General features: G+C 48.1%; 1 protein-coding gene across 2 annotated transcripts in view; it reads right to left on the bottom strand.

Annotated features, from left to right (window-relative positions):
- The window catches only part of LOC144773202 (granulocyte-macrophage colony-stimulating factor receptor subunit alpha-like), a 372,152-nt gene that overhangs the window by 23,954 nt on the left and 321,853 nt on the right, over window positions 1-26,345 (bottom strand). For both annotated transcript variants that reach the window (XM_078658090.1, XM_078658091.1), the window contains one exon: window positions 5,817-5,907. In XM_078658090.1, the coding sequence (XP_078514216.1) occupies window positions 5,817-5,907 (91 nt within the window). The remainder of the gene's footprint in view (window positions 1-5,816; window positions 5,908-26,345) is intronic.

Raw genomic sequence — 26,345 nt, forward strand, 5'->3', positions numbered from 1 at the left:
GACGCGACTCCGGGAGGTGATGAATAATCTGGGTGCTGTTGATATCTGGCGCCTCGGCAATCCGGGACTGAAGCTTTACACTTGCTTTACCCCCACACACAATACACATAGCAGGCTCGACAGGGTCCTTGCTGCCAACATTGACGCGTCCCTTGTCTTATCGGTCACGCATCAGGCCCGGTTTTTATCCGACCACTCGCCCGGGACGTGCATGGTACTGTGGGTGGACCGGTCCTCCCACCCAAGGACCTGGCGGATGCCAGGGGATCTTCTGCAGGATCCGGTAGGACGGGACCATGTGGAGACGTCCCTGCGTACTTATTTGGACCTGAACTGGGAAGTAGGTGATATCCCTTTTGCGACCAAATGGGATGCCCTCAAGGCAGTCGTGCGGGGCGCTTGTATGGGTCTGACATATGGAGTCCGTAAACAGCTGCTCCGTGACCTCGCAAGTGCTGAGGAGCGCCTCAGCCACTACCAGTCCTTCCCGGACCCGGTTGGGTTGCACGTGGACTCTGAAAGGACGGCCCGAGAAGGCGTCCATGATATCCTGGACCGGCTAGATAGATTCACTCTTGGTCGATATCGCCAACGCCTTCACCGAGAGGGGGACAAATCGGGCCGTTTGCTGGCCTGGATTCTCCGTAGGGAATCGGCCCCTGCGCGAATTGTTGCGTTGAGAAATCCCGCTGGGGTCCTGGTGCACTCAGAGCGGGACCTCCTTGCGGTGCTCCGCACACATCTGCAGAAGGTCTATACTGCTGACCCCCTGGTGACGGAGGCGTCGTATCAGCCATACCTCCGGGACTTGCCCCTTCAGACCCTCTCTAAAGAGGATGCTGAGGACATGGATGCCCCAGTGACGCTTCGTGAGGTCAAGGTGGCCTTGGCCGCCCTACCGAAGGCTAAGACGCCAGGTGGAGACGGGTTTCCCCCAGAGTTTTACCAGGCGTTTGCGGATACCCTCGCACCCCGTCTCCTGCAGGTTTAGCATGAAGCGCTGGAGCGAGCCGCGCTTCCGCCCACCATGCAGCAGGGTGAGGTCTGCATGCTCCTAAAACCGGGTGGGGATAACTGTGATCCCTCGGTCTACCGGCCGATCACTTTAATCAATACCGACGCCAAAATCCTTACTAAGATCTTGGCCACCCGGCTGGCACCACATATGGCGCGCTTGGTTCATCATGATCAGTGCGGGTTCATTCCAGGCCGCAACACCGCCATGAATCTCCGGCGCCTGAATCACGTTCTACATGAGGCGCGCGATAGGGAGGATCCTCAGGTCCTGGTCTCGATCGACCTGGCTAAAGCCTTTGATACAGTCAGCTGGGGGTACCTATTAGAGGTGCTTCGGTGGGCGGGGGTGGGGCCCCTTTTCTGCGCCTGGATTCGTATTCTTTACAGTGCGCCTACGGCCAGGGTCAGACTCGGAGCGGCCCGCTCGGAGGAGTGGCAGTTGGGCAGGGGCACCCGTCAGGGGTGCCCCCTGTCACCGCTCCTCTTCGCTCTGGCGATTGAGCCCCTTGCGGTGACACTACGTGCGGAGATGGCATCCTGGGGTATACGGGTGGGGGATGTGGTGCACCTGGTCTCGCTTTATGCGGACGATGCGTTGTTCTATCTGACCTCCCCACGGGAGTCACTACCGATCCTGTTACACCACCTGGAACGCTTTGGTGCAGCTTCTGGGCTGCGTCTTAACCCTGAGAAATCCCTGATCTTTCCCCTTGCGGGATGCGGTGATGACCCTAATGTGGGTTTCCCGCCCCTGGGACTGCGGTGGGAGATGACGGCCTTCCGCTATTTGGGTGTTCAGGTGGCTGTCTCTGATGAACAATTGCTGGCCCGGAACGCCGACCGTGTGCTCAGTTCCCTGCAACAATCTGTATCCTTCTGGAATACGCTTCCACTCTCTCTCATGGGACGGTTGGCCGTCTCGAAGATGGTAATGCTGCCTAGAGTATTGTATCTCCTACAGAATTCCCTCTGTCCTCTCCCTCCTCGTATTTTCAGCAAGCTCAATACGTTGCTCACCTCCCTGCTCTGGGCAGGCAGACGCAGCAGAGTTGCGCTGCGTACGATGGTCGGACGCTGGGAGGAGGGGGGCTTGGAAGCCCCGCGCTTTGATTTATACTATTACGCGGCCCAACTTATACCAGCTGCGCGCTGGTTCGTGGGCGCGGACAATTGGGAATTGCGACTCCTGGCTGGTAGCGCGGATGAAAAGGCGTTACAAGTGGCTCTGATGCGTGGCAGGGGAGCGGATGGCGACCTACCATATATTGTCCGGCATACTGCGGGAATCTGGCAACGAGTGGTGGAAAGGGTGCTGAGACGGTCCCCTTTTCATAGGGAGCTACCGATTTGGATATTGGCACCGGTCACACTAATGGAAGAGCACATGTCGTTTCGGGACTGGCGAGAGGGCGGATGCGACACATTGGCAGACTTGTATCCGGATGAGTCCTTCGTGACCCTGGAGAGGGCTATAGAAGCCTTCAGTCTTACTGGGGGCCAGTACCTCCACTATGGAGGCCTACGGGACATAGCGAGAGCGACGTGGCCACAGTTCCCTGAGGCGCCCCAGGTATCCCATACTTTGAATATCCTGCTATCGTGCGGCACGGGACGGCGCTTGATAACGCTTTTATATGCAGCGATGAGATGCGACTCGGCGCCTCCGATGTCCCCGTCCTGGGCGGCATGGGAGGCGGATCTAGGGGTTGCCTTAGACCCGGGACAGCGGAAACGGGTGGGGACGCTTACTAAGAAAGTGTCGTGTAACGCACGTTTCAAATTGATCCACTTTAATTTCATGCACCGCACTTACGTAACCCCAGTTGCTGTGCGCCGCATCGCGGCAGATAAATCGGATGCCTGTCCCAGGTGTGGTTCGGTCGGAGCCGGATTTCTCCATTTAGCCTGGGAGTGCCCGCTGGTCGGGGACTTCTGGAGGGTAGTAGTAGCCCACATCCGGAAGGTCACGGGACTGTGTCTTGACCGGACCCTGATCCATTGCTTTTTAGCCCTGGTCCCCAAACCTAAGAAGAAGAATCTATCTTATAAGATGCTGCAGCTGCTTTTGGTGCTGGCTAGACGGCGAGTGGCTATCACCTGGATGGGACAAAGGGCGCCTGAAATGACGTTATGGCTTCGGGATGTGGGGGAATGGACACTGGCTGAAGAAACACGCATGCAACATACATGTAGAGATGAGCGGCTACAGGAGGACTTGCTTGCATGGCGTATAATGTGTGCTGTGGGGTCGTCTGACATTGACTCCGATGCTACTAGTGCTGCATTGTTCTCGTCCGAGGAATCGGGACCTGAGGAAGGGGTGGCGGGTGTTGGGGAGGGAGAATAGGGGTTGGGGAAATACCCTGACTACTGCGCACATGTTCCTATTGTCAGTTTCTATACTTGCACTGTATCCCGTGGATCTAATTCTTGCGTCTCCTGTACTATCTGCAACTGTTGAAGCTGTGCTGGGGGTGTGAACTGCGAACACCTGTATTTATGTATACTGATGCCAATTTTGGGGGGGGACTGTATTGTTTATTCTGCTGAAAAAAGAAAGTTAAATTTTTTTTATATAAAAGTAATTGGTTATTAATGTGTTAATTTATTAATAATGGTTTAATAATTAGTTGTTAATTAATTTCAATTAGTCAATTATTAATTATTTATGTTAATTGATTAATTATTTTTAGGTTTGTGTTGTGGAGTTTATATGTGTAAATGGTGTGAAGGGTGGTGAGTAATTAATTATTTATTGATTAATTATTAAATACTTTTTAAATTAATTACCATTAATTAATTAGTAATTATTAATTGTAAATGTGTAATTAATTATAGGTTTGTGTTGTGGTGTTTATAAGTGTATATGGTGTGAAACCTGGTAATTAATTAATTAATTAATTAATTTAAAAAACCCATTAATTTTCATTAATTAATTAGAAAATAATAAATGTAATTGTGTAATTAATTTTAGGTGTGTCTGGTGGATATTATAGTGTAAATTAATGTGTAATTAATTATATTATATTATCTTTGTTAATAAAAAATATATTTAACTTTTTATATTAATTATGTTTATATTTGAAATTAAATTTACCCCTGCGCTATCCTGCGCTTTCCCTACTGTTGCACTCACTGGAGTGGGAATATTAATTTTTACCCCTACGCTATCCAACGCTTTCCCTACTGTTGCACTCTCTGGAGTGTGAATAGTAATTTTCACCCCTACGCTATCCAACGCTTTCCCTACTATTGCACTCTCTGGAGTGGGAATAGTAATTTCTACCCCTACGCTATCCAACGCTTTCCCTACTGTCGCACCCTTTGGAGTGGGAATAGTAATTTTTACCCCTACGCTATCCAACGCTTTCCCTACTGTCGCACCCTTTGGAGTGGGAATAGTAATTTTTACCCCTACGCTATCCAACGCTTTCCCTACTGTTGCACTCTCTGGAGTGGGAATAGTAATTTTAACCCTGACGCTATCCAATGCTTTCCCTACTGTTGCGCCCTCTGGAGTGGGAATACTAATTTTTACCCCTACGCTATCCAGCGCTTTTCCTACTGTTGCACTCACTGGAGTGGGAATAGTAATTTTTACCCCTACGCTATCCAACGCTTTCCCTACTGTTGCACCCTCTGGAGTGGGAATAGTAATTCTTACCCCTACGCTATCCAGCGCTTTCCCTACTGTTGCACTCACTGGAGTGGGAATAGTAATTTTTACCCCTACGCTATCCAACGCTTTCCCTACTGTAGCACCCTCTGGAGTGGGAATACTAATTTTTACCCCTACGCTATCCAGCGCTTTCCCTACTGTTGCACTCACTGGAGTGGGAATAGTAATTTTTCCCTGTACGCTATCCAACGCTTTACCTACTGTTGCACCCTTTGGAGTGGGAATAGTAATTTTTACCTCTACGCTATCCAGCGCTTTCCTTACTGTTGCACCCTTTGGAGTGGGAATAGTAATTTTTACCCCTACACTATCCAACGCTTTCCCTACTGTTGCACTCTCTGGAGTGGGAATAGTAATTTTTACCCCTACGGTATCCAACGCTTTCCCTACTGTTGCACCCTTTGGAGTGGAAATAGTAATTTTTACCCCTACGCTATCCAACACTTTCCCTACTGCTGCACCCTCTGGAGTGGGAATAGTAATTTTTACCCCTACGCTATCCAACACTTTCCCTACTGTTGCACTCACTGGAGTGGGAATAGTAATATTTACCCCTTCGCTATCAAATGTTTTAACTACTAATGTTTTTATTTCGCTATTAAATGTATGTATTATTATTATTTAATACTTTAATGTGTTAATTAAATATAGATTATTTTATTTTATTCAAAATGTTTTATATATGTGTTTATTTTATTTTTATATAATTATTAAAGTTTATAAATTAAATTAAGATAATAATAAAATGTATTTAAGAAAATATATGTATATGTACACATTTATTGTGTGTATATTAATTAAATTAAGTTTATTTGTTATAAATAGTTAAAATATAAATGTAATTAAATGTATTTGGTTAATAATATTAATATTATATAATTATTTAATTAAAGTTATATTATTTTTTAAAGTCGATATTTTTTACAACGATATTTTTTACAACTATATTTTTGAGTCGTTATTATTGTACTTACCTGTTTAAGTATAGGGAGTCTATATTTTTGTAATCGATATTTGTACAACTATATTTTTGTAAACTATATTTTTGTTGTCGATATTTAAACAGGGAATCCTTGATGCCCCAGTGATATTTCGTGCCTTACAAAATTATTGCATTTACCTTTTGCACACGTAGAGTAGAAGCAGTGACATCAGGACCGGTGCAATTATTACCCCCAAAATTGTCAGCAGGTGACTTTTGCCTGGGATACCTGTCAAAAAAGAATAATAAAACTAAATTGGTGCATGTGCAATATCTGGGAGTGTGTTCGTAGTCTTAAAAAGCAAAATTCAAGGTATGTAATTATGTAATTACCAGAGGTTAATTCACAAGACAGACAATAAGCCTTATCCCTAGTACCACACAATTACGGTTTAGGCCCCGACTATGAGTCAGGCGGTACCGGTGGAATTGCCTTAGGGAATTCTGCTTTCCTTTATTCTGGGTGGGTTGGTAATCCTGTCTGGAAAAAGCAGCAGCCAAATCTCTTTCCCCGTTAATCCCCTACCTCCCACACCCCTCTCCTTCCACCCCAGCTCCACACAGAGGCCACAGCACATTGCTCAGAGAAGGCGGTAAACGTATGTCTTAAACCCCATAGCATTGGGAATACTGTGTGGTTTTACGACTGCTAAATCTGACCCCACACGGTAATTCCCCATTCCATGGGGTTTACTCATAATTGCACACTACCGGGGCAGTTTTACGGTATAATAACGTTATTTTCATCTGCGTATTTAGGGGCATATTACCAAGCAATAGCGATAATTATCGCTATGCATGGTTAGCGGCTATAATTATATCGCCGCGCTCCGACGATTTTTACCGCTGAGATACTTTGATATTATCAAGGTTTATCTCAAAAGCGGTAAAAATCCTGCGAAATGCATGAATATCGCTGACAAATCAGCGATATTCATGCATTATCGTGACAATGCTCTTAGCCATGTTATCCACCTTCCATTGGATAACATGGTTAATAACTGCTCAGGGCAGGTGTTAGCTTTTGGAGATATTCACGCTTAGCGCGATTATTTCCGAAAGTTGGTAATAGGGGATAGCGATGTTAGCGACTGTTTCCAGTCACTAACATCTTGGCACGCCCACTTTGCATGTCATTAGCGATAAATTTCGCTGACATGCGAAGTGGGCCCCTAAATGCCCGCTACCGCCTATTAGCTGTCGCTAACTGGTGTTAGCGACAGCTAGGTAATAGGGCGATGAAATTATCGCCGCTTTAGCGGGAAAAATTCCGGCTAAAGCGGCGATAAGGCCCTTGGTAATATGCCCCTTATTTCTCAGCCAGTACCGTGATTACCCTCCTAATCAGGTCCTTAGTATTCAGAAAACTAAGGTATAACTGCATCAGGGTTTTCCAAGTTAAAATTTCAGCAGGTAAAAACTCGGTGGAATTAGCCTGCACAGCGCATTCCAGGATTCAGTAGTAACCTGCAAAAAATGCTGTGGAATCACAGCTTTCTAAAGTAATTCCCCATTTCCTACTGTACAGCAATTATTGATGTAGTATTACTGCATCAGGGGTCGTGAGACTCCCGTGATGGCCAGTATGGGCTTTTCGTCTGCCATATATGGAAAGAGAGGTCACTAAATGCTTTCAAAGGCTTTGGTGCATTCCCGCACTGTCAAAACAAAAAATCGCAGAAGATTCCTAAATGTACCTTCAGTAGGCCTACCACATTAGAATAATGGCCCCTCAACCAACCACAGCTCCCTCATGTATATAGATAAATGTATGTATGTACGTACGTATGTATGTATGCATGTATGCACATATGTATGTATATATATATATGTATGTATATATGTATTATGTATGTATGCATGTATGTATATATGTATGTACGTACATACATACGTACATATGTATGTATATATGTATGTATGTAGGTTTTATTTCTATAGTACACACCTAGCTCAAAGGCAGCCGAGTCACAAGGATTATTTGAGCCATTGGGGTACTCTATTTTACCAGAGGAACTTGAAAGCACCATGTTAAGTGCCTCAGTTCACATTTAGTACAGAGTGAAAGAGAAGCCTTAATACACTGTCTCTTCAAAGGACAAAGATAGTGATGTGGTACAGCAGTATTTTAAAATATATGAGAAAACAGTGATGAAGTCATGTATAACCTCTATATCTTTGAAAGGTGTGTTTAAGTTTTGGAATGGAAACAAAAAAACAGTACTCAATTAAATTGAAATAAAAAACCCAAGACAAAAAAAACGTGCAACACTATCTTCCCTTGAAGGCACTGTGAAACATCCCATAAACTGGAACGCGTATCCTTCAAAAATAAAGAAAGACACACACCCTCAGCAAATTATAATACTTATACGGTCCTTAGAAAAGAGGAAAATGACAAAGGTGCACACAGGATGAAGTTGAGAAGCTGCAGAAAAAGACCTGCTTGTGACCGACTCATAAAAACATGTTGGCTTACACATCTCTGCGGTGGAAAGAAACCTGCAGTCCTTTTCCTGGGACCCTGAGACTTGAAACATGTCATGTCATAGCATGCCAGTACTTGAAGGAGGTTTTATTTCAAGTAACATGCTTGTGGTTGAGCTGTGGCAGATGAAAATGTCTGAGCTCCCTTCACCATATTTGAATGAGGAGCCCATAATTGTTATCTTCAACATTATAGACTCCAGTCATGTGTCAGGTTTAATTTCCCCACAGACAGGCATATTATCTACAGGTTAATAATCCATAGGTTTAGGTTTAAATCTTTTTATTTGAAATCTGCACCTGGGAAACAAGTCGGGCAGCGCAAACATTACATGGCCAACAGCAATCATAAACGTGTGAAAGGCAAGGAGAAGGCTTAAGAAGGTGAGCATACTTATCTGGGAATCGGACCTCAATCAAACTTTCCCCTCACTTACCTGGGACTCTATTTGGTCCAAACTTCATTCCACCCCTCGTTCCGCTAGTACCACACAAACCCTTTATTTTTTTTTTATAATAGATTATTTTACACTCCCTGTGATTTGTTTAAATTTAAATTGTTAGACACTAAGAAGTGTTGGTCCTGTTCATGCACTCCTGGTGACTTTGTTCACATGTTTTTTCTTTGTCCTAAGGTCCAACTTATGTGGTCCCACATTTGGTCTACTCTTAATAAGATTTTATCTACTAATGTTCCCTTTGTTATTTCTTCTGTATTCCTGGGTGGTTTGGCCCCAGTTTGGGATGTCCCACTCCATACTCGTAAATGTATTGATCTTTGCATTGCTATCGCTTTTCAAATTATAACAACTAATTGGAAAGACACTACAAACGTGGTTTATAATGCTTGGTGCAATTTGCTCTGCCATCATCATAGACTAGATCGTGCATGTGCTTCTTCTATTCCATGGTTGATAAAACGTGATTTACTTTGGTCCCCTTTAACAGACTTTTTATCTAAAAGTGCCTCTTGATCACATGCTATTGTTATATTTAGTATTACGGTTATTATTATTAGTATGAACTTCTCTGTATTTCATACCTCTTTATTTCTCTTACCATACATTTTCTATTGCTGTTCCCCTTCCATCCCCCCTTTTCTTTTTTTTCCCTTTCTTCCCTCTTTCTTTCTCTCTTCCTTCCCCTCAAAATGAAAAGTTATAAAAGCATTTTCTCTTTGTATAGCGCTTTCCCCTTTTGGGGCCTTTCTTGTTTATTGGCACATTATTCTCCACAATTATTTTAATTCCTATTGTTCTTTATTTGTGCTATTGTACTGATGTTTTACATTGTTTTCTTCAACTCAATAAAGCTTTTCAAACTAAATAAAAAAAAGAAGGTGAGCATAGCACTCCAATACCTTTCTAACCCATGGCAGCGTCGACAGACCAGGGATGTTACATAGTGCCAACCAGGTGGAAACCCCCCCTCCCACTCCCCAAGTTCCCCTGCCCTTCCCTCCCCGCGCCCCCCTGTCCAGTGCTTGAGTCAGTCTCTCCTGGCTTCTTCTTGCCAGATCTTGATGTAAAGTTCCCCTGCCCCCCCCTCAGGAGGCCTCCCCTTCCGATCCAGTAAGTCTCAACAAGCGAAGATACTTTGGGCATGTAAGTTCTCTGAATTCAGTAACCAATAGTGAGCGGAACGGCTGCCAAAGCTCGTCATATTGATCCTTGTCCCCGGCTAAAGTAAGGGACATCTTCTCCATCCCCAACACACACCATAACCGATGAAGCCAACCTGTAGTGGAGGGGACTGTGGTAGTGCGCCAGTGTATTATAATATTTTGTATCGCAGAGCCTAGGGCGATAGCCATCTGGCGTCCCCTGCGTGAACGCAGAGGGTATGTCAGGGGGTTAGGAAGCCCTAGTATGATGTAGGCAGGAAAGCGAGGCAGTTCGGTGTGAAAATGTGTGTCAATATCGTCGATCACCTGTGTCCAGTACGGCTGTACCAGGGGGCAGCCGCGGTGCGTCCATTGGGGCGTAGCCCCACTAACCCCTGGACGCACCTGGCAAGTCGCAAGAGCAGCAGCAATGAATATAATTTTATATGCAGCCCTTCAATCCGGGTTGCGTGACGCACCCGATTGAATAGGCAGTGCGCAGGGGGTGGGGCTGGCTGGCTGGCTGGTCTGCTGAGTGACAGTCTGCACTCTGCAGACGTCAGCAGGCCTGGAAGACTGGAAGTACTAGGTGCGCATGAGGAATTTCGGACTGCACCTAGCCCGAGCATGCGCGTCAGGGTAGATGCTCAGAGGGATGAAGGGGCCGGGGGAGGGGTGCTGCTGTAGCCGGGCCCCGTGGTATAGAAAGGCGCCAGGGCGAGGAGTCAGTGTGCCCCCCTAGCCAATCCTGGCTGCATGCAGCGCCAGGATTGGCTGGTCCTCCCGCACAGCAGGGCAGGCAATCCATTATTGTGGTGTGGCACACTGCCTCAGCCGCACTGCAATGGCCAATCACTGTGTGACTTCATGTGAAGCCATGCAGTGATTGGCCATGGCGCTGTGAGCCTGCCTGTGAGGTCAGTCCCTGCTACTTTCTCCTCCTCTCCTCTGTAGCCTGTAGTGACTCGCCTTGTGCGCAGATCGTGACTCCTGCTGCCTGAGGCGCCACGACTTTCTGAAAGTTTCTGTGCTGAGTTGACTGTGTGTGCCTGCCTGTCACTGTTATCGTGACTCGTCACGTGCTCTGCCTGCGACTGCGCCTACTACTACACTACCAGGTAAGGCCACAGCACAGATCAGTGCATTTAAAAACTCAGCGTCAGTCTTAGTAGGCGGCGGCCCGGGCCTACTACTGCCCTTGTACCATTGATTTAGTGCTCTGGCTCCTTCATAGTCGGGGGCCTCATTTCAGTGCGGATCTGGGTTGCCATCGTCTGCTGCGTGTGCTGTGCCTGCTCAGCCGAGGTTGTTTAAACTGCTAGTAATGAGCATGTAGGTTGATTGTGCGGTGTTGTGTGTGTACCCCCTTGCTTTTCGTTTCCCGTTGTGCAGAGTGACAGCGGGGGCTTTCCCTGAGGCAGCTCAGCATCCGACCACAGACCCCACGCCAGCAGGGCCCACACACAGACGCCATCATGTGCCATTCAGAGCCAGCGGGTCCGGCTGGCCAGCTGCGCTCCGCCGACTACATGCCCGCCCCCACCCCGATGATGGCATCACCACTGGAATCTGCAAGCTGTGCCCGCTGAGAGGCAGCTCTTCTGTCACAGGCAGGCCCCCCAGTGCCAGGCATGAGTCTTTGGCCTACGAGAGGCGCGTTCAGATGCTATAGCTACTTTAACATGTGTATTTGTAAAGCGCACACTTACCCAAGGGTATCTTGGCGCTGGATAACAGATGTTTATTGCTACCCAATTCAATTATACATGTTTTATCGATCTCTGAAGGATGAAAGGCTGAGTGGACCTGCCGGGATTTTAAACAGTGGTCTAACACATGCCTCTACAGTGGGCGAATTAGTCATTTAAGCCACCAGACCTGGCAAAAGAAAACACATGCCACCAGTGCCAGATACGCACACATAGTGCTGTTTACCCTGGAAGTTGGTCTGGCACAGGCTGACCCGCCACTGCAGAAAAACTGCGAAAAGTGCTATCCGTATTTATAACACGTTACACTTGATTTAAAGAGTGAATGGCATTGGCAACTAAAACATGCTCAAAAGCAAAAATGTTTTAACACCCCTCTAGAAAGTGAGTATTTTGGAATAGTCTCCATTATAGCAGAGGTGCCCATAATAGATCCAGGAGGGCTCGGTTCACAAAATGTATTAAAATGATGGACGGGGTGTTTCGCCTCCAACTTAATGTACATTTCCAGACATGTGCTTGGAAGGCTGCCCCAGGCATACTCCGGGGAAGGTCATGGGACTTTTCCTGCGAGACCCTATTTCTGTTGCGTGGAGTTCTACAGAGCTGAGAGAGGCCCACAGAGGGGGGAGAGACTTTCTCTGTACAACTACATACTGGCATTTCTCTGTGTCGGAAATAGTGTTAACTGTGCAGAAATGTCTTCCCAAACCCACCCACCGAATCTGAGGGTGATCCCTTCTCTTACCACTCCGTAAGGGAAGTTATTCCTTCCCTGTGCTGAAGTAAATTTACAACCCTTGTGGATATGTTGTACTGTAGAAGGGCCAGAATTGTGAGTATAGTGCTACTCCAGCAGAACATTAGGTGAGTTTATTTAGCTTACTTTCTTCACCTACACCGGCTACCATGCGTGGGCTTAGTCTACCACTTTCGCCAAGTCACATAAACACTCTTTCTGTGACTGAGCTACTCGCCCTTTTTTTCGTGGTACCTATTGTACTGGCATGGCCAAAGCAGCGCCTGCTGGACTCCTGACCCTCATGTGGTTCCATTGTAGTAGAAGGTGGCTCCATGGTCTTGTTGTCTTCCAGTGTTTCCTTTGATGGTCAGCCTACTTCTCCGTCCTAGTCACTCTAGTTCAATCTATGAACACATGACATTGCTCGTCTTACCCCCCCCCCCCACACACCAACTCTGGATCTGTGGTTAATATTAGTTAATGCTTCTAGACTCCAGTGTCCACTTTTCCTAAGGTGGTGCAGTGTCCCAAAATGCCATGATTATTCTATTTTCACACACTAAACCGACAGCAATTTAACACCCACCTCAGTACTATAACCCCCAGTGGGTGCTAATGACCACATAAACGGAGAAGGTGGTTCCAAAGTAGTGTCCCTCTATGCCCAGATCTCTCTATGATCCCTCTCTGACATTTGGGCAAGTGACGTCTTACATTAATGTGGTAGCAGTACCCCTCTCTGAGACTGTGTCAATACTTGCATCCCTACCTTCTGCTCTCTGATGGGCTTTCAGTATTCTCCAGCGTCAACCTATTCTAAGGTGGACACACTGTCCCTCATAGACTCATCGCATCTCTTGCCTCTCAGAAAGCCACACCACCTGATATAAGTCAGATTTGTCTATGTGTCTTTCTATGATATGTGATTTGTCCTGGTGTCCCACACTTTCTATGCACTTTGTCACCAGGGAGGCTGCAATTATCCAGTTCTCGTCAATCAGGATGTATGTAGGGCTAGAATAGAATGACTTGGAGCTAGAAAGGTAGAGTGTAGAGGCACTTACCTCAGATACCCACACTGTCTATATTGAACAGCCATCATGCTGGGAGAGAGACTGCGTAATGAGGGCAAGCTGACTGGGTGTGCAAGACAATCTTCAAAGTGCTTAGTAACCAATCCTTGGCATTAGGTTAAAATTGTCTGGTTACAGATGACTCTCTTAATCCCCTGTGGTCCTGTATATCAGCACCACACACTGTTTTGATTTATGGGCACACCAAATGACTATTAGGCAACCAGTGGTAGAAAATAGAACTTTCCATTAGCACTACCAGTACTTTTCAGTTTTTGTTCCAGAAGAAGCTATCTGTTCACAGATACCCCTTGTTTACCATGTCGGAATGGTTACTTGTGACTTTATGCCCATGGTAAAGCCATTCTGAATCACGATCAGAGTAGCAGAATGCGAGGTGGCTAGTGTTCACTTGGTCAAAGGCTTTGGAGGTTACAATCTGGAATGTCAGTCCACCCCCACCCGTACCTACTCGGGTAAGATACAGGAAGAAACGTACACTCAAACCACACCACATTTGTTTACTGTGCAGGGAAACCCAGAGGATTTTAGCAGCGAATAGTTACCACAGAGAAGTAACCTCACCCCTTTCAAACGTTATGTTCATCAGCCAGACACAAGACCGAGCTTGTAATATAGACCAGGATCCTCCAAAGTCAGTCCTGGGAGGTCGGATCCATGCCAGATTTTGTAGCATATCCCCATTTAGATAAATGTAGTTATCTTTCAAATCTGGCATGGATCCAGCCCTCAAGGACCAACTATGGAGAACCTTGGTATAGACCGCTGACTTCAAACTGGTGGCCGAGTTAACAAAATTTATTATCTGCACATTACCGTTATCATGAGGATCTCTTTACCTACCGTCCAGAAGCCCGGATCACGGAGCTGTTTGCACACCAGATGTGCGTAAATGACATGTTTTACTAGTGGGAATTTGTGAATCACAAACCATACATTTGCACTGGTAAATGTTTTCACACATGTGCACAGTAAATATCAGTATGATGTTATCAATGTAAGTGAATTTCTTCACAGGGTTGAGTAGTGAATGGTTTTACAGGGGTGGAGGTCCTTGCAAAATGAGGTAAATTACTAAACACAAGTTTGCGGCCATTCAGAACCCATTTGCAGGTAGTTTCCCACCTTGATAATAGAATCAGATTTACTCCTGTCAAGGAGTGGAGTAAAGTGGAGTAAAAACGTTTTCTGGGTGAGAAAGGGGAGGAACATGTTGAAATTGCTAGAAGTGGTATTAAATAAATGGTTTTCATGTGGGCTAGATGTAAAACAAAATAGCAATTACATTGATGCAATTTATCGTAAGCATTTAGAAAAATGCATGTTATATTACTGAATGTGTAAATATTTATGCATGTGAGTACTCAGCTTCTGGGCCTTACACCTGGAATTCTTTGTGAGTTCCAAGAAAGTCAGGAATATGTCGCAAACTTAAGAGTAACGTTACAGGGGTGATACTTTGTGAATCAGCAAAAACCTCTATGGTCAGCAATAGCAATCTGCTTTAATATATGTCACACAACATTATAGATGAGTAACTGGTAATAATGGGGATACAGCATGCAGCAGAATTTGTGGAGCAATTTAATCACAGCTATTTCTTATAAGGTGGAAAACATTGAAAAAGCCGGTCCTTCAGGGGTTTTGTTATAAGTCCAAAGATGCATGCCAGCATTTTTCATACTTTCCTGTTCTGACTTTGCATCAATATTGACCAACCGGCAGAAATGTTGTTTTTGCACTGGTCGGTCTGAGGAAATGATGGTTTTCACGTTCCTGACAATGTTGGGCCAATTTACCACAGCATGGATTTTAAGCTTTATTCTAAGGTTTATTTAGGCATTAATGGTAATGTAACGAAACAGGTGCACATGTACAGCGCTCTGGTACCCGATGTCTCGGGTCAAGTTCGCTATATAAAACAAAAAATAGAAACATCAGTTGTTGGCCTATATATGTAGGTGCGTTGGCAGTCTGGCAGAGATAGCCTATGTTTGTGGTCCCAGTAGTGAAATAGCAGCAGGCGGCAGCACAGAAGGTTAATGTGCCTGCTGCAAAAAACATGTACCTGATGCAACTTCTTCTACTCTTAGAGCTGAGATTTTCATGAAAGTCTTACAGTCTGAATTCAGCACCTGAGCGTAATAGGACGGAATGTATGAAGCTCTGTGGTTATACTGAATAAGCAGCTACCTATGTTATGCCATCTATTAATGTAATAACTACACTTTCACAATTGCTTTATTAAACTTCCTGCTTTCTCAAATTTGCTTGAAAATTTACGATTTTTCTTCAAAATTTTCTTGGGGGGGGTTATCCCCCCAAACCCCCCTTTTGGGGTTCGGGCACGCTCGCTGCGCTCGCTACGGTGCTGTATGCAAATCACTTTGCGCCTCACCACTTTCAAATGTCACCCACCGCCCCTGCCAGGGGGCAGTCCCACAAGATGTGCAGTAGTGTGCCTATGTGTTCACATCCCCTCCAGCAGTTTTTATCTTTACTGGGGTCCATCTCATTTATTCGTTCTGGGGTGTAATACCAGTATGTGGTCACCTTAGTTAGCGTCTCTGTAAGTCCGGAGTGGTATGCCGAGTGTCGTGCCCTGTAGGAGATTTGGTCCCATTCTTTGTGGCTCAGGGTCCTGCCTAGCTCTCTCTGTCAACGTTCTCTGCCCGGATTATTAAGATGAGCTGGTTGTGGTTGAAGGAATTTGTAAAGATCAGGTATTAATTTGGTGTCTGAAGTGCGGAACATGAGCCATCTCTCGTATGGCTGAAAGTGCCTATCAGCTGTTTCCCTCACCTGCGGCTGGAGTGCAGTGCAGTGGCGGACTTGGAGGTAGAGCATTCGCTCCGTCTCGGGGAAGTTGAATTCCTGTCTGAAGAGCGGAAAGGGGAGCACACCATCCGGGCCATAGATGTGACAGAGGCAGCGACATCCCGCCGATCGCCAATGGGCGTAAGCTCCCTTGGCCATGCCCGGAGTGAAGTCCGGGTTATCGACTAGGGGCGTAAGCGGCGAGGGAAAGGTGGTGAGGTCATGTACAGTATTGGTGGCATCCCATACTTTTAGTGGAACCCGCGTGACGAATGAAGCGTAAAGATTAGCCGGTCGGGCGGCCTTGCTGAGGAAGGGGATTTCCTGAAGTGGGCGCCCGCCACCGCCTGATCCTGGAACAGCCAGTGTTTTTCGGATTCCCACTTGCTCCATTCCACCAGATAGCATAGCTGCGCTGCCTGGAAGTACTTGCGCAGGTCCGGTATTCCCAAACCTCCCGCTTCAGGAGCCAAAGTGGTCAGTGCCCTCCTCATTCTCGGCTTCCGACCTTGCCAAATAAAGCGGGCGAGGTCAGACTGTGTTTGCCGAATCCATCCCGTAGGTGGCTGGAGCGGTAGTGCTCGGAAAAGGTACAGGATTTGGGGTAAGATGGTTATTTTGACCGCTGCTATCCTACCTAGCCAAGAGAGGGGGAGGCTTTTCCATCGGCCCAGTTCCTCGCGTATTTTCTTTTGGAGCGTATTATAATTGGCTGCCGTCATGGTGGGGAGCGTGGAGGCCAGCTGAATCCCCAGATCAGGCACTGCGTCCGCCGCCCATTGGAGGGAAAAGATGGTCTGCAAGTGTGTCTTGGTAGGGGGTCTCAGGGATAGGTCAAGGGCCATCGATTTGTCAGCATTCATTTTGAATCCGGCCACTTCCACAAAGGTATCAATTTCCGCCATGCATGCAGGTAGGGCCGTCTGTGGGTTGTCAAGTGTAAGTAAGACGTCGTCCGCGTAGAGGCTAATGGTGTGTGTATAGCCACCAAACTTTATCCCTGTCGCTGTTTTGTTTTGGCCTATCCCCTGAGCGAACGGCTCCATATATAAAGCAAAGAGAAGGGGCGACAGCGGGCATCCCTGCCTCGTGCCTCTCTCGATGGCAAAGCTCCGCGAACTATAACCGTTTACTCGGACCACTGCAGTAGGGAATTTGTAACAATTAAAAATGAGGGTGCAGAATTTCTCCCCGATGCCGATTTTCTTCAGGACCATCTCTAGGTACGGCCAATGAACTCGGTCGAACGCCTTCTCGGCGTCAACCGCCAGCAACATACATTCTCCAGGGATTTGGGAAGTCTTTTCTATGAGGTGTGTAACTCTCTTGGTGTGATCTACTGTTTGGCGGTCCGGTGTGAATCCCGCCTGATCCGGGTCTATAAGTCCTGGTAGGTAGGGGCCCAGTCGGGCCGCCAGGATGCTCGTGTACAGTTTGAGGTCTACGTTAAGTAACGAGATGGGCCTGTATGAACCGCATTTGGTTTTGTCTTTCCCAGGTTTTGGGATGACTGAGAGGGATGCACTTAGAATGTCTTGGGGGATGGCACCAGGCTCCGAGAAGGTATTAAAAAGATGGGTGAGAATCGGCGCCAATGTTGTGCAGAATGTCTTGTAAAAAAGGGCTGTGAAGCCATCCGGCCCTGGGGCCTTCCCTGGCTTAAGTTTGGCTATGGCCGAGATCACTTCCTCAATGCGGATGTCTCTGTCGAGGTACTCAACCTGTGAGGGCGCCAGGGAGGGAAGGGTGACCGAGTCAAGATAATCGGCCGCTGCCTGGCTGTCCAGATGGTCACTGGTATAAAGAGTCGCATAAAATTCCCGAAACGTTTCCGCAATCTCTGCGTCATCTGTGACCGCAGACCCGTCGGTGCAGGAGAGTTCTTTCACTATCTGTTGTTGGTGCATGACTCGGAGCCTGCTTGCCAACAACCGGCCACATCTGTCCCCTCCCGTGTTATAGGCATGTCGCAGCCGTAGGACTGCGTATTCTGCCCGATCCGATCTGACAAGAGGTGTCTGGCCACTTTAAGTTGTTTCCATATTCTAGGAGCCCCTGTTCGTTGATGCATTCGCTCCAACTCCCGCACCCTCTGCGGAAGCTCCTCCCGTTTGTGCTGTCTGTCTCTATTCTCTGCCGAGGAGAGGGCTATAAATTCTCCTCGGATCACCGCCTTCATGGCTGCCCACTGCGTTGCCCGCGTCGTGTCACCGTTAGCGTTGTGTAATTGGAAGTCGTGAATAGTGTCTTGAATGTGTTTTACTACTTCTTTCCTATGCAAAAGAGTGTCCCGAAGACGCCAGACCCTGGGGAGATTTGAGGCAGGTGGCAAGGTGAGGATGGTGATGACGGGTGCATGGTCTGAGAGTGAGAGCACCCCTATCTCCGTCGAGGTGGATAGGGCGCAGACTGGGCCAGTGACCAAGAGATGATCCAGCCTAGCGTAGGTCTTGTGTGCATTGGAATAATAAGAGTATTCTCTGTCGTTTGAGTGTGTGAGACGCCAGAGGTCATGGAGGTCAAGCTCTGCTAACCGGTCTGTGCAGCTAGCGGAGAACGCTCCAGTTTGGGGAGCACGTTGTGCTGACCTGTCCAGGACTGTGTCAAACGCCATGTTGAGATCTACCCCTAGTATGATGTGTCTATCCGGTGTGACTGTGACGTCAGTGAGGGCTGAGTGCAGAAAGTGTTCCTGGCCGTCGTTAGGACTGTAGATGGAACCAACAGTCGCCCCCTTTGTTCAGCACACTTATGTAGAACCTCCCCTCTAAATGTCCGTGCCAATAAGATCGCTATCCCTCCGGTCTTGTTAGGGCCCGAGGAGAAGAGCTGAGTTAGGAACTTTCTAGAGCCGAGTCTGTGACAATCGCGGGCTACCAGATGGGATTCTTGAAGTAGATATATGTCTGTTCGGGGGTTCTCCAGGAGGGACAAAATGGCACGCCGCTTGACAGGGTTGTGGAGACCCCGCACATTCAAGGTCAATATCTTAAGGGTTGTTGGCGGCATGATGACCACAGGAAACAGACCGGCTAGTCCCTACCCCCGGAGGGGTGCAGGACACTGGGACGGGACCAAGACCATTGTGAATAGAACGGAGCACTGGACAACCCACCCTCTCTCCCACCCTTTCCCTTCCCCAGCCCGGCCCACCCCCAACCCAACTTCCCCCAATCTCCTACCCCAACATCAACCAACACCCCCCCAACCCCCTCATCCTCCCCCTAGTCCCCCCCCATAACAACCCCGCAAAAAAATACTACTCATAGTCTCGGGCCCACTGGAACAGAGTTCAGGTCCGTAGAATGTCAATGTGGAGGGTAACGTGGCAGCGGCCGACTCAGCGGCTCCCCCGCCCTTCCCCCCAGACAGACCTATAGCATGAAGGCATACCCCTTGACAATAACACCTTACAGTTTGATCGCTGTGTTGTCGGCCACCTCCTGTACCGCCGCTTCTCGTTCTTGAGCAGCCGTGATGGGGTCAGGCATCGGAAGAAACCTGGGAGATCGTCGTCGCCGCACCGTCTGCCACCCATCTCTGGATCGTCGCGTGTGTCCGTCCTGTGATTGACCTGGGGAGGCCTCTCTGGATCCTGCCTCCTCCGGCATTTCAACGCCCAGCAGTGCACAAGTGTCACGTAGTGATCTGAGTTGGTGTAGTGACCCCTTCCACTTGAAAATGAGGCGAAACGGGTGGCCCCAGGAGTATGGCACTCCGCTGTCCCTTAGAAAGTTCGTGGCTACTCTGAAGGCTTTTCGTTTCTGCAGAGTAATGGTGGATAGGCCCTGGAAGAGGGCCACAGGGTCCCCCTGGAAGTAGATTGGTTGCTTCGATCGGGCCTCTCTCAGAATGCGTTCCTTCAGTGAAAAATCGGGGAGGAAAGCCAGTATGTCCGGAGGGGGGCCGGTGCTCGTCTCGCTATTCCGACTCTATGTGCGCGGTCAATACGAATGTCAAACTCACCGGGCTCCCCGAGGATCTCCCGGAACAGCTCCTGCAGGTAGTTGACAACGCTGTTCCCCTCGGACTTCAACGGGACTCCCCGGACCCGTATGTTGTTCCTCTGAGAGCGGTTCTCAAGATCCTCCGAGTGCGCAAGTAGGTCTACCTGTTGTTCCTGAAGACGGAGGATCTCCTGTTGTAGCCGTTCTACCTCCATGCTGCGAGTCTAATCCGCTTCCTCCACCGCCGCCATACGCTCCCCCAGGCCATCCACATCCCGGCGGAGCTCCCGCTGTTCCCCGCCAGTTCCTGCTTCAGGGCTTGGAAGTCGTCCATCAGGGTATTAAAGAGGGAGGCTAGGAAAGCTTTTGTGATGGGGGCAGCCTCGTCATCTTGGCCTTGGGGGCTGACAGGCGCCTTCGGGGGTGAAGTCACTTGGGCCTTCTCTCCTTTTGGAGCATTTTTGTGGAGCATGTCCACAATGTTACAAGAGCCTTTGCGCCCCGTGTTAGCCATGGCACCGGGGGTTAGCGATCGCTCAATGTCCGGGAGGGGCGATCCGGGAGGCCGTGGGCGTCACCACGGCGCTGTCGGGGACAGGGTTCGCTAGGCCGGTGGGCCCGTGTCAGAATCCGAGAACCTGTTATGCCCGTGTCACTAGGGGCCGTCGGGTATCTCTGCCCTTCCGGGGGGGGGGGGGCTGAGAACCGGCCAGTGCCAGTCCGGGGCCGCTGTGCCCCCTTGAGTTATGAGCAAATGCCCCGGTGTCTGCGCCGATGTTCAGGGTTCAGAGTCGTGGGGGCACCACGCTCGGGTCTGTAACTCCCACTGCCGGCCTGCCGGGTGGAAGCTGTGCCCGGGGGGTTGCCGCTGCAGCGCTGTGTCCTCAGGGTGTGCCGTTTTCTTCCAGGGGCCCCCAGTGCGAGGGTTGACAACCGAGGGGTCAGCCGTAGAGGAGGAGTCCGATAGTCCTCAGGGCGAGTCCGGGCTCGGGCCCCCAGGGGAGCAGTGAATGTTGGATGTCCCTCAGGGCGAGCCTCCGGTGTGCGGGTGGCGATCACTCCGCTGTGGGAAGGGCGCTATGGCGGCGGTCGCCGGAGTACTCTCACAGTAGGCCCGAAGCCTGGGCCTTGATTGCAGGGCTCCGCCAGAGGGTCGAGCAAGCCGGGGGCATAGGCGTCTGTCCTGCCGGACCCGGGAATATTCACCAGGCCGGGAGTGCTTGGGGCCGCCCGATTACTGGTGCGCAGCTGCCCCGTCCGTCCCGGACCCCTGGTCAGCTGCCGAGGCCTCTCCGGGGCCGAGGCCCGGTTCCCTGGTTCTGCCGCCTTCTGTCCCGCTCACCTCTGCACAGGCCTATTTTCAGGTGGCGAGACCGGCCGTCGTCCACCAAGCTGGGGGGTCAGACGTCCCCCTGAAGGGTCCACCTCCGCTCGGAGTTCGGGAACCGCCTTCGGCGCCGTCCTCTTCGTAAGCTAGGCCCTAAGCCGGGGGCTCGAGTGATTCAGCCGCCCGACCTCCAACTGGCGCCACTGCTGTCGGCTTCAGCCGTTCGCGGGAAGTCCGGGTCGTCTGTCCGCTGTACTGTAGGGTGGTGGCAGCCGCGCGCCTCCCACCGCTCGCGCTGTTCCAGGCCGTAGGGTGCAGTAGTCATTCCAGGCGCCGAATGCTCATGGCCGCCATTTCGCTGCTTCACGTCGCGGAGAGCTCCCGGTGTACGCTCCACCGGTCCGGCGGGCGACGCAGCTCAGATCGTCAGGTGAGGAGTATTGGGGCAAAGCGCTGCGCCCCCGGCCGTAAAATATGCGATTTCAAGGGGCAGATCACTCTATTAAAAGGGTATTTCGGGGTTCAGGGCCATCGGAGCCGCACAGGACACGTCTGGTCAGGCCGCCATCTTAGCCACGACCCCCTCAATCCATAGGTTTAAAGCTATGGGAAACACTATGGGGGAACCACAAGATTAAATACAGAGGTAAAACCCTTGACATGAAGGCATGGAATTGCGCAGACATCCACGTCCCAATTCAACTAGAACCCCTATGGAGTACCTTACACTTTCAACCACCTCAAAGAAGAACACAACTTGCCTGACGTAGAACTTTACAACTTTCTAGCCATCAAAACAGCCCTAACGAAGGCAAAGATTCACAGACAGACCCCCTCTATCTTCCAACTAATGGAGAACATAAACCAGTCAGGCCACCAAGTCTTGCTTCTATATAAACTGATCCGACCTGGCGCGTCCAAACTAAATGACAAAAAAACGGCCTATTGGGAAATCCATACTAAGACAAAACTGTCACAACAAGAGCTTCACACCCTGTGGGCTTCCCCTTCTAGGAATGTGATATCGCCAGTACTGGCGCAGACAACATTCTGGCTGTTACACCAGGTCTATTGCACCTTTAAAGGATGGCTCAACTGGGTGATCTTCCTAAGGGGTGCGGACACCACCACCCTTAGAAACATGCCAGTTAGACACCACGACTGAGCAATGTGGACCAAACTGGACAAACACATGGACACCTTCAAACCACCATAGCCACACCTCTTCCACAAACTCAGGCCTACCGACCCCTGACAGACAACGGCCACATTCCTGCCCAACAAACCGCCCCCCCTCTGGGTTTTATGCTTCATGTTTTATGTTTGTATGTCTCTTTTCTTTATTTTTATACAAAGGTCAGCGAATAACATTCAAAAACGTTTGCTATATCTGTTACATGTAACCTGTAAATACCAATAAAAGCATTAAAAAAAAAAGAAAAAGTTCACATAAATTCGTTTTTCACAATTGTTTTCCACACATTGATAATGTTTTTGGGTGGATAAATCCTTTCTCCCTACACCAGCAAAATAGCGTGTCTGGCGACCTTAATGCAACGTTTTGGGGAACTACTTTTAGGTGTGCATGCATTTGAGGTGGGAAAATACTTGGGAATGCCTGCGACTTCCCTTAAAGTTCAGAGTTTGCAGGTGTTCTCAACATTCCAATGTCCGCCCTTAAGGGTCTTCTTGGGCATTCCTTTTGCACCCCTTCCATATACTTAGAACAGCAGAAAATCTACTAATCTGGTGGGTTTCCCTCAATACTGATTCTGTGAATCAAAGTATTATTGTAGTTTACACTTATGGTCAGAATACATGTGTGCCCTTTACCTATCATTTTCTGGATTCTGTCTGGGACAAATGTGCTGGTATGTAAGAAGCGTATCTTACTGTTGTATTTTCTCATACTGGGAATCTTAAAGAAGTATGTATGAGAGCTTCCCAATGCAAATTCAGAGGTAGGTAGCTGAATTTATTAGATAAGTGTTGTAAATAGTGTCTAGTAATCTGTCCCCTGCCCAGGTTGACAAGGGTTATGGTTGTTGAATCTGGAAAACTTTTCGATAGACCTTAGCATCCCTTGGTTGGCCCTGTTCGGTGCCCTTTGGAGCAAGTAGTACTTATTTGTCTTAATCTCAGAGGAAGTGTAGCAGCATGCTCTCAGCAGACACTTGGCCGAGACCAGGATATTTGTGGGGTGTTCTCTCTAGGCTTGGACCAATGACAGGATCTACTTGCATGGGAGATGTGGCCCACTGAGGACCAGCAAACAGAGACATGAAGGGAGAACCAATAAGAATCCGCTGTTTAGTGAGCTCCCCCAGATCCATGGCAACACCCTCCATCTTAATCTTTTGACAGTGACACGATGTGACCAAAACAGTGACAGCAGTCGTTGCTGCTGACCTAAATGTACAGTCAATCCCAACTATCAGATGGCTCACTAACCTTCGACTGGAACCAGGTTGTGATTACCCTGGAACTGTGTCTGATGACAATTCTTTACCAACATAGGATCCCTTATTTCTGGTACTCTGCACACCCAAGAACCAGATACACCACCTGATTCCCTTTGCCAGCTAACTGTCCTTCTGGATGTGGCATGGATTCGAAATTTACTTTTGAGTTGGGTTCACTATTGGGTGTTGGACATAATTGCTGAAGTACTTACTGACTGCTATCCTACTTAAAACAAGACTGCATGAGAAACGAGGACGCAGGAAATATACATTGAAAGTGCCCAGTGACTTTGCAGATAAACTTTTACTATAGCAACATTGAGACATCTGAGGTAGTCCTCGATGGTACCTTATGAAGACTTTAAACTGCTGAATACGTTTGCACACTACAGACTTCATCCTATGGGTTTCATTTTTCTAAGTGCAAGAATACTTTGTGAGGTCTTAACTCGCTCTATATAGTGCTAGGAAATTACGTTGTTTGTTCAACATTTTAACTGATCAATCTTTCCTATATGCAAATATAAAAAACGAATAATTTCAAAAGTAATACCTATAAACGGACATTGTATTTTTGTCGTGTGATTACTGCATCTGAGTTCCCAGGCTAATAACCATCACACTCAGCCTAGTTACCCTTGGTAAAAACTGTAGCTGGCGTGGAAAGTTTACTTTAAACACAGACAGTCCCAGAATGTGAGGAAAAGGCTTCAAATTTACGGGCAAGCTTTGTGAATTTTGATTCTTGACGCCAGGAGATTCATAATACTATTCGAAGTCTGCGTAATTTAAAGTTGGAGGCCTCTTACTGATTAAAGGCATTGTAAGATAAACAACTGCCATATTACGCTGACATTACTAAACATGTTAAACAGAAGACTCTGTGCATAATTTAGGACATTATTATACATTTGTTGGCGTGGGAAAGGAACCGCCAGCACCACCAAACCTGTGGTTGAATCGTCCACCAGATTAGGAGTTTTTTCCTGGTCTGGCGGACAGTTCTTTGGCGTTCCCATGGCTGTGCCTATCAAATAGGCACCGCAATGGCGTCAAAATCAGTACCTACACGGTATGGAATGCTGCAGTCTATACCATAAAGGTACTGGGGTGCAAGGGCACAAGGGGCACATCATGTGACCCCTTGCATGCACCCGATGACCCTGTAAGGCCCCCTTTGTTTCCTCTCTGCCATGATTTTCATGGTGGTAGAACCGCGGCAGAGAGGAAACCCGTAATATGCTCGGCGGGACCGCGGAGGTCCAGCCAAACATATTGTGGCCTTTAAAACCGGTGCACCACCACCAGATATTTCTGATCCCTGGCGGTTGCAGCGGTCCCAGGGTGGCCCAGCCACCTTGGTTGTAATGGAGCGCTCGGAAGACCACTGCTGCACCGCCGCTGCCGTGCCCCCGCGAATATGGCAGTTCATGGAAGGCCTGACTCCTAATTAGCCCCTTAGACTTTGGTCAATGGGATACTCCATCACAAACGTGACGAATATACTGTTCGCTGAATTACAATTGCACTATATCCTATGGCACTTGTAATACAGCAGACGGGATATCCATCACGTTTGTAATGGAGTATCCCATGCATCAAACTGTAAATTAGACCCTCTGTCTCACACTGAAGCAAGGAGCATGCTTGACATCCAAATGCTGTATTTTTGAAAAGCAACAAAACCCAGTTTATAGGCTCGATCATGAGTTAGGCATAGTGGTAATTACCACATGCCAGGGTAAATAGCACATGAATTTACTAACCTATCTGATCACAAATAAAAAATCACATGCCTTAAACAGCACATGCTTATGGTCCACATGCGTCATTTATCACATGCAATATTTACCGTATGTAAAATATAACGAGCGATAAATAAAATCCAATTACAAGTATGTGAGGTAATTGAAAAACAGTGGAGAGTACCACCTCAACACACCTCCTGTCAAAAAGCAGGTGATAAAAGTTCCATAAAGTGGAAAGAATAAGGAAAAGCTGGAAAACAATACATACAAATCTAACAAAGAGACACACAAATGTACAAAACACAGTATATGAACTGTTACAGCACAACAAAAAAATCAAATCACACACCTTTACTCAGGACCAGACCTTTTGAGACAGCCAATCAAAGGTGCAGCCCTCATAGGTTGATTTTGTGCAGCTACTCAGACTTCCACTTCGCTTGACATCATCAGGGATGCAGCAATGCTAAGCCACTACATCATGCTATGCAAGATACATGATCTCATACAAGAAGCCATGCAGCGTGGGAATGGAAACCAGGCCACAAAGCTACAACCTCAAAAGATGCAGGAGCAAGGGTGAGGACTGGGATTGACAGAGTAGGGCGGAACCCCACAAGGCAAGCCAGTCCAAGATCCTGAGGACATACAGGCTCAATATGAGCACCATACATAAGATACTTGCATCACTAGGAATACCCTAGATCCCATTTCCAGAGATCTGTCATTCA

The sequence above is a fragment of the Lissotriton helveticus genome, chromosome 8, assembly GCF_964261635.1.
Source record: "Lissotriton helveticus chromosome 8, aLisHel1.1, whole genome shotgun sequence".
Taxonomy (NCBI): Eukaryota; Metazoa; Chordata; class Amphibia; order Caudata; family Salamandridae; genus Lissotriton; species Lissotriton helveticus.